Source organism: Biomphalaria glabrata, chromosome 7 (genome assembly GCF_947242115.1).
Source record: "Biomphalaria glabrata chromosome 7, xgBioGlab47.1, whole genome shotgun sequence".
Classification (NCBI taxonomy): domain Eukaryota; kingdom Metazoa; phylum Mollusca; class Gastropoda; family Planorbidae; genus Biomphalaria; species Biomphalaria glabrata.
This window is the reverse complement of record NC_074717.1, coordinates 5,283,830-5,298,199: the sequence shown is the minus strand read 5'-3', so window position 1 is coordinate 5,298,199 and position 14,370 is coordinate 5,283,830. Positions and strand designations below refer to the sequence as shown.

General features: G+C 37.0%; 1 protein-coding gene across 2 annotated transcripts; it reads right to left on the bottom strand.

Annotated features, from left to right (window-relative positions):
• Positions 1-337: 337 nt before the first annotated feature.
• Positions 338-13,536, bottom strand: LOC106052017 (lymphocyte-specific helicase-like). Of its 2 annotated transcripts, none has more exons than XM_056036478.1 (9): positions 13,454-13,536; positions 7,744-9,631; positions 7,036-7,267; positions 6,020-6,139; positions 5,762-5,881; positions 4,730-4,889; positions 4,316-4,495; positions 2,463-2,593; positions 338-2,277 (listed from the first exon to the last, which is right to left on the bottom strand). In XM_056036478.1, exons 1-9 carry the CDS (start codon positions 13,455-13,457, stop codon positions 2,173-2,175), a joined length of 2,940 nt encoding a protein of 979 aa, XP_055892453.1. In that variant the 5' UTR covers positions 13,458-13,536; the 3' UTR covers positions 338-2,172. The 2 variants fall into 2 exon arrangements, with proteins under 2 accessions (XP_055892453.1, XP_055892454.1); XM_056036479.1 differs by lacking the exon at positions 13,454-13,536 and adding an exon at positions 13,146-13,291.
• Positions 13,537-14,370: the final 834 nt, after the last annotated feature.

Sequence of the window (14,370 nt, the reverse complement as noted above, 5' to 3'; positions counted from 1 at the left end):
TTTTTTTTTTTTTAAATTAAGAGGATTGAAACTACATGTACTGACTTTCAATCAATTGTCCTAAAGTCTTTAAGACACTAATTTTAATTGGCTCTGTGCAGACAATGGATCACTATAAATTACATAGATGATAGACCATTGTAAATTGTATATACAGGACTTAAAATTATAGAAAAATAAAAGAAGTGATATTTCTGCTTGGAAATCTCCAGGGCAATCAAAGATGCTGACAGCATTTAATCAAAGAAAGATCCGTGTTAAGGTAGAAAATTGAGTGCCTAGGTTAGAATATATATGTGGTCCATGGAGTAAAAAATTATTTCAGCTTTATGTGTGGGCCTGAATGTAAAATTGAAAACCTAGTTGGAATTCTCACATTTCTGATACTGTTTACAATAAAATGTGTTTAGTTCTCACAATGTCATATTTTCAAATCATCAATGTGAGAAGTGTGTTCCTTCCTAAAGGTTACATTAACTTTGATTAGGCAGACACAATATTTAAGAAACAAAACAAGCCAATTATTGTTTGCAAAAGGAATTGTAAAACTTCTATTTGATCATCTGAAAGCTTAGTAAATGTTGTTACTTTAAAAAATGTATTACAATATATATAATATGTACATTGTTACAAATTTCAAGAGCTTAACACAAATGCTTTATAGAACATGATGTGAGAAACAAGAATCATGTATGAACACCTTGGTGGACAACAATAGAACAGCAGGATGCTTTTATCATGGTATGGATTACAATTTTTGAAACAAAAAGTTGGCAGAAATTTAAAAAAATGTAAAAATGTCAACAATAAATATACAAATGGAAAAAAGGAAACAAAAATTGCCCAAAACCAAATGTATTTTGGGTTAAATAAACTTATTTACATCAGAAGTAAATAAAACTTAGAATTTAACAATAACAATCCCCTTTTTAAGTACCGTAATACAATAATACACTGTAAAACTTCAATAATACATGCTGCCACCATACCCTTGGTAGTGAATTGTCTGTCAACTAACTTTTAAGTTGTCAAAGGAAAACATCTAACAGTGGAAGAGGGAACTTAATAAAAAGCTAACAAAAATAGAAAAATAACGTTTCACAGTAAGGGGACAGAAAAGTATGACCAGAAAATAATGAAATGTCTGGTTTCCTGTAAAAAAGCAATGGTGACCAAACTTGGACATAGCCCTGAGTCAACGAGCCTTACCACAATCTTTCATAGCCCTGAATTTTGAGTCTGAAACAAAACTCATCATGCAAATTGGATTGGGCCAAAGTTGAATCATAATGTAAAGGACACAGGATGTTTAGAGACAGGTGCAGTAAGGTGCAAACCATTTCATAATAAGAAAAAATGTCTTTCTACAAAACTTAATTGTTGCAGTACAATATGGTAATGGTATTGTACAATTTGTTACCTCAAAAGCTACAGAAAAAAACTAAATGAGAAGAGGGGGGGGGGGGGGGGGGGAAGAGAAATTGTTTATACAATTAACAGCTTAGCTTCAACAAAATATTGTCAATATTATATTTTTACCTTTTTAAATACCATACCTGAAACCTAATTTAGACTATTAGATGTTTTCTTCATGCAATTTATACATTTTGATGACATAGTATGGAACAATCTTAATGTACTCTGAGTTCAGAGCCTATGGGTGCTTGAGAAAACACAGCTTGAGATAGAACTATATTAAAAAAAAAAAAACTGTAGCTGGATACAAACCATCACTGATAAGCAAATTTAAACAGTCATGATATAAGTGTAGACTGAGCTAGTTTGGCCCATATAGACCAATGAGTAGTTTTGTACAACATAAAAATTATAATTATCAGCTCAATAACAAGGGAAACAAAGTTACATTGCAAAAGCAAATGTCTCATTTTAAAACATATTGTAGAACAAGGAAAATAAAAAGATTATAAATTGAGGATAATCTGACAATTAAACTAACCATGACATAAAAATGTTAAGAATAAAAAATATGTATGCTTAAAATGCATACCTAACAACTTAGAAATATTAAATGAGAAACAAGAGAATGAAAACTATTAGTTACAGTATAAACAAACATTTATCTTGTTGAGATAAAGCAGTCTAGATCAACTTTACTGGCTCTGTGTCAACAACACTGGCCATGTGATGCTGCTACTAGCCAGTGCTACTGTCTCAGGCTGTATCTGTGCTAGCACTGAGAGACGTAGTCAAAAGGTCTAAACTATCCATATCTGTACATTGAATGTCAGTGCTTTCTCCAGCCTCATTGTCAATAACCTGAATGAAAAAAATATCAGATTGGACTTAACAAAAAGAGTCCATCGAAGAAAGGCAAAGATGTTTAAAAGGAGAAATGTTGAGTAACTGAATAGGACTGGTTGTAGGATGTTACTCATAGATTTACACAGTCTACATTCTTTAGATGGAGAAACTCAAATGATGTCCATCAGTTAAAAGATTACCTTAAAAAGCTTGGACTGTGTCACACTTGCTTCTGCTGTTGCCTTCTTTGGTTTCATACTTTTGCTATTCTTGGCGGCCTCATTTAAAGTTGGTTTTGTGTTCTTTTGTTTAGCCGCACCCTTTCCACGAGCTGTTGAAATAAGTCATAGTTTAAGTTATTTGTTTTATTACAAATACTTCAATAAAATAAAACCAATGAACTCAACTAATGTAAACACTGGAGAGAACAAAAACAGAGCTATGAATCTGTCCATAAGTCTCAAGCAGTACAAATGTCATTCAATGAATATCTCATAATGAATTTATCACTTGAACTCTATTTGGAATAAACACATTATATAATATGAACAATACCAATAGCTTTTCCAAGTAAAATGATCTTATTAAAGAATATATAAAGTTAAACATACTCAGAAAGACACAAAAGCACATTTCTTATTCCATGTGCCTGGACTAATTAATTCATGTAAGCACTATTATCACCTAGTGAATCAGCCATGAAAAACAATGACTTAGTTTAACATGTATGACTACATTAACATATGTAAAGTAAGTAAAGTTCCCCCTGTAGACCTTGCAGTATATAGGACAGATGATGTTAAGGTCATCTGTTTCTTTTGCCAACGGTTAAGGAGCAGGGAGTCACCATGTGGCCAGCACAATGACCAACCGCCTTTAATTTCTCCAACTTAAGTGTGGTACCCATCAGAGTTGGGTGGACTCAGGCACCCTAAAAAAAACCTGCAATTCAAAATCAGTCTTCACCAAGATTTGAACACATGACCCCAGGTTGGGAAGCCAATGGCTTAACCATTCAGCCACTGCATATGGCAATGATTAGTATGTGATTTTTGAGATTAAGAACAAAGAACATTTCAAATAAAACCAAAAGCCATAAAACCACAAAAGATCCCAGGACACGCTGTAATAGAAAGCAATGAAAAAGCAAAAGCAGACATACTGGCGAAAGTAAAACAATGGAAAATTCCTTTTTACCCAGATGAAATTAATAGAATGATTGAGAGTAGAATAAAAGAGAACTGGACCAGGTCACAAGAAAAACGACGCCTATTACAAGCTGCCCCAACACAACTAACAAAGAATATTTTGTTTTAAACCGGACACACCAGAATGGGACAACATATGCTATGGAGGATGAAAATTGGGACTAGTGAAACTTGTCCTTGTGCAGTGTCGCCAAAGAATGTTGACCATATCCTTTAAAGCTGCATACCAGAAGAAGACTGTCCCCAAAACCCTTCTATAAAGAAAAAATTATATGGAGAACTGCCTAATCTGGAAACCACTGCATGGTCCATCTCAGATATAGGATTACTTGTCTGAACACTCAAATACAAAATAAGAATGTAGAAGAACCACGACATGGCCTAAATTGTGCCGATGTGCCTCAAATCAAAAATCATGTAGAAGAAGTAGAGTTGAATTATAACACAACATTATGGTCTTAAACAGTTCAAATATCTAAATTCTTCAAAAACTTAAATGGGGTGCAACTATACTTCAATGACATTTCAAGTTTGGTGCATTACATTCACTTGGGTCAGTGTATGAAAGCCTCAGTGAGATGAAAGAACTGCCTCAATGAGATGAAAGAACTAAGTGGATAAAAGAAGCGTTATGTTGAGATTGGTGTACTTTCAATAAGATTCACTTCGGTTTGGGAAGATATTTCTGTTCAGAATGACCAGATGGGCATGTCCAGCAGCTGGTACTTGTGCTGACATATTTTTATTGATAATATAATAGAAATTTAATTATAGACAGAATGGATCAAACTTCTACTTTACTCTTGATTTTAGATCTGCATTAAAAAACCAAGAAGAAAACTTACACATCTTCCACTTTTTTATCAGGTCAGATCTATCTAGCAGAGAGCTGAGCTCAGATTCACTGATGATAAAGTCATCTTTGTTGACCACTGCATCATGGTCTTTGGACTGCAGCAAGGCTCTCAGCTCTTCTGGACTTATAGCTTTCCCCCGAGCCATGAAGTTACCACTTTTAAACTTGCCTGGTGGAGTTTAAAAAAAAGAAAAATAAAAACATTTAGATACTCTTGAATAAAGAAACAAAGCTAATAATAATGGGGGAAAAAAACAACAGTAATAGGGTAAGTCTTTCATTGAATGAATAAAGAATCATGCTGGAATATGGTGGTAACATATAAGTGGGGTGGGGACAGGAAGTCAAAGGTATTTTTTAATTTTTTTTTTTTTTTAAATCATGAACAGGGTGGAGAAAATACCTTTATGTATGATCAGCTTCTCTAGCTTTCTTTTCGCCGCAGCTCTCTCAATGATCTTTTCATCAATGGTGTTTGCAGAGACTAGCCTGTACACCACCACAGGCTTGTTCTGACCAATGCGATGACAGCGATCCTGAGCCTGGAGATCACACTGTGGGTTCTGGAAAGTTAAATAGTCTAACATTAGTCTGGCATTAAAGTACATGACTTTCTCATTAATTATTTCACACATTCTGATACAATTATTTACTTGGTCTGTTTGTTGAGTACTAACCTATTTTGATTAAATTTCAATAACTTTTTTGTTTGCCATCAGAAAATGTTATATTTGGTATAGAATTAAAGGGGAATACATGCTCTTTTATGCGACACAAATTAATTTTTATAAAACTAAAAATTATTTTTCTTTTATATTTACCCATATTTTCATAAAACTTAATATATAACACAATTTAAAACACATAAATTGATTATCATTACCAATTATACACTCTCTCTACCATTAGAAAATTGAATCAAAAGAAAATAGAAACAATAAGCACCCCATTTTAAACACATCGTTCTCTGTAAAAACAAGCAGAAAAGGGGGAAAAAATCTGTACATTTTGTAACTGTAAACAATTCAAGTTTAAATTTGAAGCAATTTAAAACATTTTGGGGAAAGAAAATGAAACAAATGACTTTTAAAGCATCAAGGATTGGAGCGGAGATTCGATTGAAAAGCAAGGTTCAAATCAACTATGGGATCATTGCTAAGAAGAGTAAGAATTCATTACTTTTAAAAACAGCTGTTTCATGCAATGAAACATTTTGGAGAAAATGAAGAACATTTCTAAAAACTTAGACACTCGTTAACCTTGGGCCACAGAAACAGATGACCTTTACATCATCCGCCCCATAGATCTCAAAGTCTGAAAGAGGATTTTACTTTTTACTTTACTTTAATCTTTGAAAAAAAAAAAAATTTTTAATAACAAACCTAACATTTTTATCCTGTACTTAAAAAGTATGAAAACATGAAACAGAACATACCCAGTCACTATCAAAAATAATCACAGTATCTGCTGCAGTTAAATTGATGCCTAGACCTCCTGCTCTGGTACTTAACAAGAAGATGAACTTGTCTGATCCACGTTTATTAAATTCTCTCATCTGATGACATAGTAATAAAAAAAAATGGTAAGAGTAAATTTGCGATCTATATAGTTATCAATTTCTAATTATATGCGAGGCAAAAAAATAGGAACAGTAAAACTAAGCACACAAAGACATTAACATTTAAAATCATACACTCTCTTTGCGATCATCGATGTTGTCACTACCATCAAGCCTGCAGTAGCCATAGCCTCGGATATGACAGAAGTCTTGAATGAGGTCCAGCATTCTAGTCATTTGACTGAACAACAGTACCTAAGTGAGATAAATAGTGAACACAATTATGGAAAGATGAAATAAAATATGTTTTAACACATAATTATTTTTATTTTCATTCAAGACCTAAAGGTTTGTAAGGCAATAGGTTTTCACCTAATTTCTTTGACCAACAGTCATTAATTTATATTTTCCTAAACAAAAGCCAGGTACCAGGGAGTTTAGCAAACTTTTAGAACATTTTAAAATCCTGAATAATAATTTTAAAAAAACAAACACTCTTCACATGGATTGAAACTTGTATGTTTGTTTGTAAAATGTTTTACATGTTTCGGATGTTCCTTCAGAGTTGAAGATAATTACTTCCTAGTCCAAACCTCCCGCAGGACGACGGGGGTTGGGAGCGGGCAGGGTTTGAACCCGGGACCATTGATAAATCTGAACGACAGTCCAGCGTGCAAACCGCATGACCAGGCAGCCATCCTGTATGTAGTCAAGAACTTCACTGATGGGTCATAAAAATCTCTTACCACAGAAATCTAACCTTCAGAATTGATCTTTCTTTCTTATTGCTTTTGTGCATGGTATCTTAAATGCTATAGTATGCTCAATTTGCTCTGATCCAATCTCAAAATAAGGATGTGGATTGGGGGTGGGGAGTAAAAGGTTTTCATGTCACCTTTAGGGCACCCAGCAAGCATTGCAAATAAAAAAAAAAATACTAGCCTGCAAGTGGTTTGAAAGTCTAAGGTACTCTAAGCCCTCGTATTAGGTAGCCAAGTAATTAATGCCACACATAATTTAGATTATAATCAATAATAACACCCAATATTTTATCAACAGATACTAACAATAGAAGAGCAATGTGATAAAAGATTTAAATGCTATTTTAATATGTATCCTTTTTACTTTGATATTATTGTTTAGAGTCTTACCCTGTGACCTCGTCTCTTTAATTCAGCCAACATCTGGTCAAGCACTTGCATCTTTCCAGATGAGGTTATGATTCCCTCGTTGAGAACAAGGTTGCCAGTTGTGGCATCAATGGGATGCTCTAACAAGTATGGGTGGTTGCAACATTTCCTCAATTGCATCATAACACTGCACATTTTAACATTGACCTGAGACTTAGGAACTTTTTTTACTTGTGTACCTTTATCAACTTTCCTATATAAATGTACAAATAAATATATTATATATATATATATATATATAATAATAAGGCATTATTTTTTAATCTAAAAAACAAATTATGGAAGAGTGCAGTTATTCAGATCTATAGCCAAAGAAGACAAAGCCATTGTGTATATCTAGGGTACCTAAAACTAAATGTATCAATATTTATATTCAAGAGATAGGCATGTAGCCCGCCTATCCCATATTGAGATGACTGTACATGCCTAAGGCTTGCAGTAGGTTTTGACATTAAAAGTCTGAAATCGTATAAAGAAAAGGCAGTTTTGGTTTCACCTTTTTTTACATTGCTGTATGGCTGAGTGTATGGAGATAGTAAAGGCATCTATTTTTTTCTAATTATCATCATTCAAAGGCAACAAGCCTTGAGCCTACATTTTGTTTGTTAACAGCGCTTTATAAATAAAATTATTATTATTATTAAATATCAAATAATGAAAACTACCTACTCTGTTTTTTTGTCACTAACAGCCATCAACCAGTTTTCAAATTCCAATTCTTCTTCTTCATAGCTTTTTTCATCATTAACCCTCTTTGACTTAGAGGAACGCAGAGACTTTTTACTGTCTTGGTCCGTTTCCATAAAAATGTTGTATTGCACTTTTGCAGTCTTCCGTTTGCCTCTGCCCAGTTGTGTATTATCCAATGACGGTGATGCATGAATCGTGTCTGTTTTTAGTAGATCCCAAATGCTTCTATCAATGACCGCGGAGTAGAACTCTTTTTGTTGAGGTGTAAGAGGAGCATAGACAATGATCTCCTTCTTGGGGGGGATGTTCAAGTCAACGTCAGATTTGAGGCGCCGCAGCATGAAGGGAGATAATATCTGATGCATCATGCTAAGAATGCTGTCTACCCGCTCCTGATTGACAATCTTTTCTTCAGACTCTGCACCATTCATGCAATTTATGTCAAACCACGACTCAAAGCTTCCCAGGTCATCAAAAATTTCAGGAAGCAGAAAATTTAATAGAGACCAAAGCTCCGCTAGGCTGTTCTGTAATGGAGTTCCAGTTAACAGAAGCCTATGAGTAGATCTATACATCCTGAGCTCTCGAATGAGGCGGCAGTGAGTATTCTTAATGCGATGGCCCTCGTCAACAATTAGGTACTTCCATTCATGTCTGGAGAGTGTCTTCCGCTCTATCATGGCAATTTCATATGAAGTTATAACAACTGGATGTACATAAACATCTTCACGGATTTTGTACTTTTTACTGATTCTCCTGGTCAGCTGTAACCGTGAATCCTTTGGTCCGTGATACAAAATTGTGGGTACATTTGGGGCAAAAGTCTGAAATTCTGAGAGCCAGTTTGGTATGGTGGACAAAGGAGCACATATTAAGAATGGTCCTGGCACTCCCATGTAAACCAAATGAGACAAAATGGCTATACACTGGACAGTCTTGCCCAGGCCCATCTCATCTGCCAAAATTCCATTCACAGCATTCTCATACATGACCTTCAACCAGCTGTAGCCTTCAACTTGGTATGGACGAAGGACACCACCTGTCATAAGTTTGGGCTGTAAATAAGGTACTTCCACCCCATTAATAAACCTTTTTTCATCTGAAAGATCAAGAAGACCAAAAGTTAAGGCTTTTTCAATCAATGCAGGTTCGTCAATAACTGTCTCACTATTGTCTGCAGCGGTGGAGTCAGGAGACTGAGAAGCTGTACTAGCAGAGGCGTTTAGACTGGAATCAACTTTTAAAACCTTGCTTTCCTCAGAAGATGTGCCACTAGTAGTTGTCTTTTGCTTTTTAGCCTTAGAGTTTAGACAGTCTGATTTTCTTTTGGACCCTTTGCTCACATGTTGCTGACCAGAGCTGACATCATTGTGTTCCGACTCTTCTTTTTCGCTTTCTTTATTCTGTTCCTTTTTTAACCTCTGTTGTCTACGCTTTTCTTCATCTATCTTCTGTTGTTTGATGCGGTTTACTAAATATTCAGAATAGATTTTACTTTTACTCAGAAGGAACTTTAACCTTTCATATCTCTCTTCTCGTGTCTCTGTGTTCATCTTCTTCAAAATGTTCTCTTCATCTTCTGCCCTCTTCTTCTCCTCCTTGACCCCTGCAATGTACAGCTGCTCCTCTTCCCTGACCATTTCATCAGTAATGGTTTTACTGGAGCTTGGGGTTGAGTCCATAGACTCCTCATTGGAGACACTACTACTGATGCTGGGTGAAGGGCATCTGGTAGAGTCTGCCAGGAGAGCACAGTGTGTTAGGCAATCCAAGTTAGCATCTTCCTCTGGAATGTTAGAGGCACAGTGACTCTCAGGTTTGGAAGGTGAACTGGTTGGAGGTGACTTGGCACTCATTGTGAGATATCCTGAGAATAAAATGTATTAGCAATTAATCATAATTAATGTATTGATCAGGCAATTAAGGTAATATAAAAAATTTATTAATTATTAATATTTTAATTACTAAGAGAACTAAGTAATTAATTATTAACCTATTAATGGTTTCTTATAGTTATGTGTTTTGTTTGGTGTAATGCATAAATTGTAAGACAAATTTCCATACGGACAATAAAGATTATTATTATTATTAATATTAAGTGAAGACATTTAAAATGCATCTAAAATCTATGATGTATATTGTATGATCTCTATCTAGAATCTAGTGCTTATTATGAAATAGATCTACCTTAAGAATCAAATATAATCTTTTTTTTTTCTAGATCTAGTCTAGGCAGGTAGCCAGTAGAGTAGGTTATCAAAATTAGATCTAGTCTATATTTAAAAACTCCTGTATATTTGTATATTGTATAGACCTATATTGAGTATATATCATTATATTAGTCACAATATTTTTCAATATAATGTAGACTATTTGACTCTACTCACACTACTCACTCTGACTGACTCTAGCTTTAGTGTTTTAACTGTTTTAGTGTTTAGAAACTGGGGCTGCTTTCAAACTCAATTTCTTAGAGAAGACTTTAGTTTTTTACAGACTTAGTCAGAAACAGAGTTAGACTTAGAGTAGTGACTAGTAAATAAGTAATACTAGTAGTAGTATACTAGACCTTATTTATTATTATTATACTAGTGACAGACTAGTGACGTAACTTAACTTAGTCGCCTTAGTCTTAACTGACTTTTAGGCTTAATTGAACATAGTGATTAGCATGTAGGGGGGAAAGGAAGGGCCGTGCTCGTAAATAGAACCTGGGCAGATGGTCATGCCCAGGGCCTGGAAAAGTGCCACCATTATTCCTATACCAAAAAAGGGAAAAGATGCTTCCATTGCTGAGGGCTACAGGCCCATCTCACTCACATCTTGTGTGGGAAAGATGGCTGAAAAAAATGGTAAATGAGCGTCTGGTTAGGTACCTTGAGAGTGCCCGTCTTATAGCTCCAGAACAGGCTGGTTTCAGGGATGGAATGTCCGCTATAGACCAAGTCAACATCTTTGTGCAGAGCATAGCAGCAGATAGATTCCAAAGGACCGAAAGCACATACGCAGTCTTCATTGACTTAAAACAGGCATATGATAAAGTATGGCGGCCTGGTTTGCTTCATAAGATAAGAGCCGTGGGGGTGCGGGGACGGATATATTACTGGATTAGAGACTTCCTACAAGAGCGTACAATAAGAACAAGGATGTACGGAGAAGTCTCAGGGGAAATGACCCTCGAGCACGGCCTCCCCCAGGGCTCCGTCCTGTCATGCCCCCTTTTCACGGCCTTCATAAATGACCTAACGGCTCAGCTAAAATGCCAAAAGCTGCTATATGCTGATGATATTGTCCTTTGGAAATCCGGAAGGAGCACAACCTCTATACAAAAAGTGCTACAAGAAGACCTCCATACGCTCTGCTCATGCACACAAAAATGGAGGCTAGAAATAAACACCTCCAAGACGGTCTATTCTCTGTTCACGCTCGGGACTGGCATTCTCTGGCAACCTTTCCAGCTCTCCCTCAACGGAGTGGCTCTCAGCATGGAAAAGCTACCCAAGTACCTTGGTGTAACTTTAGATCGCAAACTAAAAATGTGTGAGCACATCCAGGATGTTGTAAGAAAGGCCTCAGGGAAACTTTGCATTGTACGGAAGCTGGCATCCACGAAGTGGGGAGCCCGAGAAGACATGCTCCGATCCCTGTATTTAGGAGCAGTCCGATCACAGATAGACTACAGCCTACCTGTGCAAATTTATGGCTCTAGGACTGCTCTTGAACAACTTGATAAAATACAGTCCCAAGCACTAAGATTTGTCTGTGGAACCTTTAGGACAAGTCCAGTAAATGCGGCTGAAATAATGGCTAATATAGGCCCACTAACCCTTAGGAGGGAAAGGTCAGTACTGACCTGCTATGAGCGGTATAAAAGGCTGGATGAATACCTCCCAGCTAGAAAACTAGTGGATGGTTGGAGATGCAGAAGACGTATCCAGATGCAGTCTTTTATGCATCATGCCACTAGACTATCTGATGAAGCTGGCCTCTCCACCAAACGACAAAACATTCAATGCTTTCATCCCCTTCCCCCTTGGTGTCGCCAAACAACCCCAGACATACGCTTGAAATTAGTAGACCCTAATGCCACTAAGCAAAGCCGTTCATCTAACGACCTTCAAATCCTAGCTCTGGAGACCATTAATACCTTCAAGCCCAGTGCTATTTTTGCATACACTGATGGGTCGGCATCAATAGATTCTGGAAGAGCAGGCTATGGAGCCTACATCGACTTTCTTGGCTCTTACACAGTCAAAATCTTTGGACCATGTGATAGTGTTTGCAGTTTTGATGCGGAGACCATGGCAGTCTGTGAAGCCTTAAAAATCATTGACTCTCAACTCGGCGAGGGGCATTTGAGGGCAACACAGATTGTTGTGATCACTGACTCAAAATCTGTACTACAGGCTTTGCAAAGCCCAGGACCATGGCCCCCCAATATCAACACTGTCATCATGGCTTCACATAACATCAAACAACACTATGGCACCCCTGTAATAATGTAGTGGGTACCGAGTCACATAGGTGTGACTGGCAACACAATCGCAGACTCTTTGGCAAACCAGGGAGGGCAAATTCCACTCACTGATCAGGCTGTAAGCTTTCATCAAGCCCTGGCTATAATACAAAAAACAGAAATGGAAAAGTGGTTTGAGTGCTGGGACAAATCCCAAAAAGCCTGTGGAGTCTGGGAGCACATGAGGCGCCCTGACCGCACTTTCCAGTGGTGGAGGCTGTCCAGGCCTGAGCAAGCTATTATAGCACAGTGCAGGACAGGCCACTGTCCTGTTGGCTCAAATTTCTCGCGGCTATGGCCAAATTTTGATTCACAGTGTCCCCGTAAGTAAGTAAGTCATACATTTTTCATCGTTCAAATTTTGATTCACGGTGCTCCCGCTGCGGGGAAGAAGAGGAAACCGTGCCTCATATTCTGTTTGACTGCCCCAGACTTGCTGATCTCCGTCTTGACAGGTCTGGGAAACCCAAAATTCTCGACCTGTATGGCGACATTTAGAGCACTACGCAAGACAGCAGGGTTTCTGTCCAGGGTTTTTGCAAGAGAGGATTTGACTGAAAATTTGAGCCTCTCAAGCCCTCACTATAATCATGGATTTTGATGATGATGAGTGATTAGTGTCAACTCAAACCTTAGCGTTTAGTTAGGCCTTACTCAACTTACTAAGACTCTTGAACTCTACTCTTATCAGTCTTATGACGGTCTTACTTAGTCTAGACTCTTGGCCTTGGTTGGTAGCCTTGGACTTGGTCACTTGGTGTTAAATTATAAAATAATAAAAAAATATTAAATAATAAATTTAAACTAGATCTACTCAAAGGCCAGATGATGATTCATTCCTAGTCTAGATCAACAATTAACTTACAAACTGCATAATATCCTAATCGCATAAATAAATGCGGTAGTCTGGATCTAGAATGATAGATTCTAGATGTAACGTGTAAATCCCTACTCCAAGGGCTGCAGACGACCACCATGAACCGAGACTCTTTCGTAATGATGTAAATATACCACATTGGCTCTATTTCCCGCCACCATTGTGACATGCCAGATTTTTTTTATTCCGTCCATAATATGATTCTCTCCTTGTCTATAACAATTTTCCTTAATGGCGAAAAAAATATATATTTTTTTTGTGTCCGGTGTACAAAATAGGCAAAGTGTTCAACCTACCCATCCCGACTCATTCTCTACTGAAACTTCCTCCAAACAGAACAATCTGTTCAGTCAGGCTGGTGGAAGGAGTTTCTTGTTCTTTTGTTTTGCTGGCCTAGAGTTTCAAGAGACTTCGGTCCAGCTCTACCGACTGTTTCATTGCTGGCAAAACAATCAATAATTTTATCGAAATCATTTTTTTTCGAACATCTCATGCTCAAAGTTCCTAAATAAGTAAGTCATACATTTTTCATCGTTCATCGTAAGCAGTGGCGTCACTAGGGTGGGTGTGACCCTATGTGGCCCGAAGCCCCAAGTGACTCCACTGATTGTAAGTAATTCTTGATAAACTTTAGTTTTGAAAAACTTCCCTCACATGTGACGACGCGTACAGCTATTGTCAGAATTATGCACCAAGGAAAGGTGAGGTTGAGTGCATCAGGCGCGTAGATAGGAATTGTTTATCATTTGGGGGGCTTGACCTCTTTGGGCGCCCTTGCATCTTGCGTAATATTTAATTTAAAAAAAAACACACTTATTTGGGGGCTCGGAGGTGTTTTCAAATTCAGAACAAAAAAAAACACAAACAAAAAACATCAAATGGAAGGTTTTGAAGTCAAACGATGTGAATGCCTGATCATTGCATCCTATTGGTTTCAAAATCAACCACCGTCAGAAAAAAAAAGCAAAACACACACAAAAAACATCGAATGGAAGGTTTTGAGGTCATACGATGTAAATGACTGGTCATTGCATCTCATTGGTTTCAAAATCGACCACCACCAGAAAAAAAAAGAAGAAGAAAGCAAAACACACACAAAAAACATCACATGAGGTTTTGAGGTCATGCGATGCCTGGTCATTGCATCGTATTGGTTTCAAAATCAACCACCGCTGGAACCCGCTGTTAAAATAATTTAAATCGACACTCACTG

What these genes read in the sequence shown, in the direction of transcription:
- LOC106052017 (XM_056036478.1), bottom strand. An exon ending in GATAAAAAAGTGGAAGATGT is followed by an intron (nt 2,594 to 4,315) that starts GTAAGTTTTCTT and finishes TTATTTCAACAG; the next exon opens with CTCGTGGAAAGGGTGCGGCT. An exon ending in CACAGTCCAAGCTTTTTAAG is followed by an intron (nt 2,278 to 2,462) that starts GTAATCTTTTAA and finishes TTTTTCATTCAG; the next exon opens with GTTATTGACAATGAGGCTGG.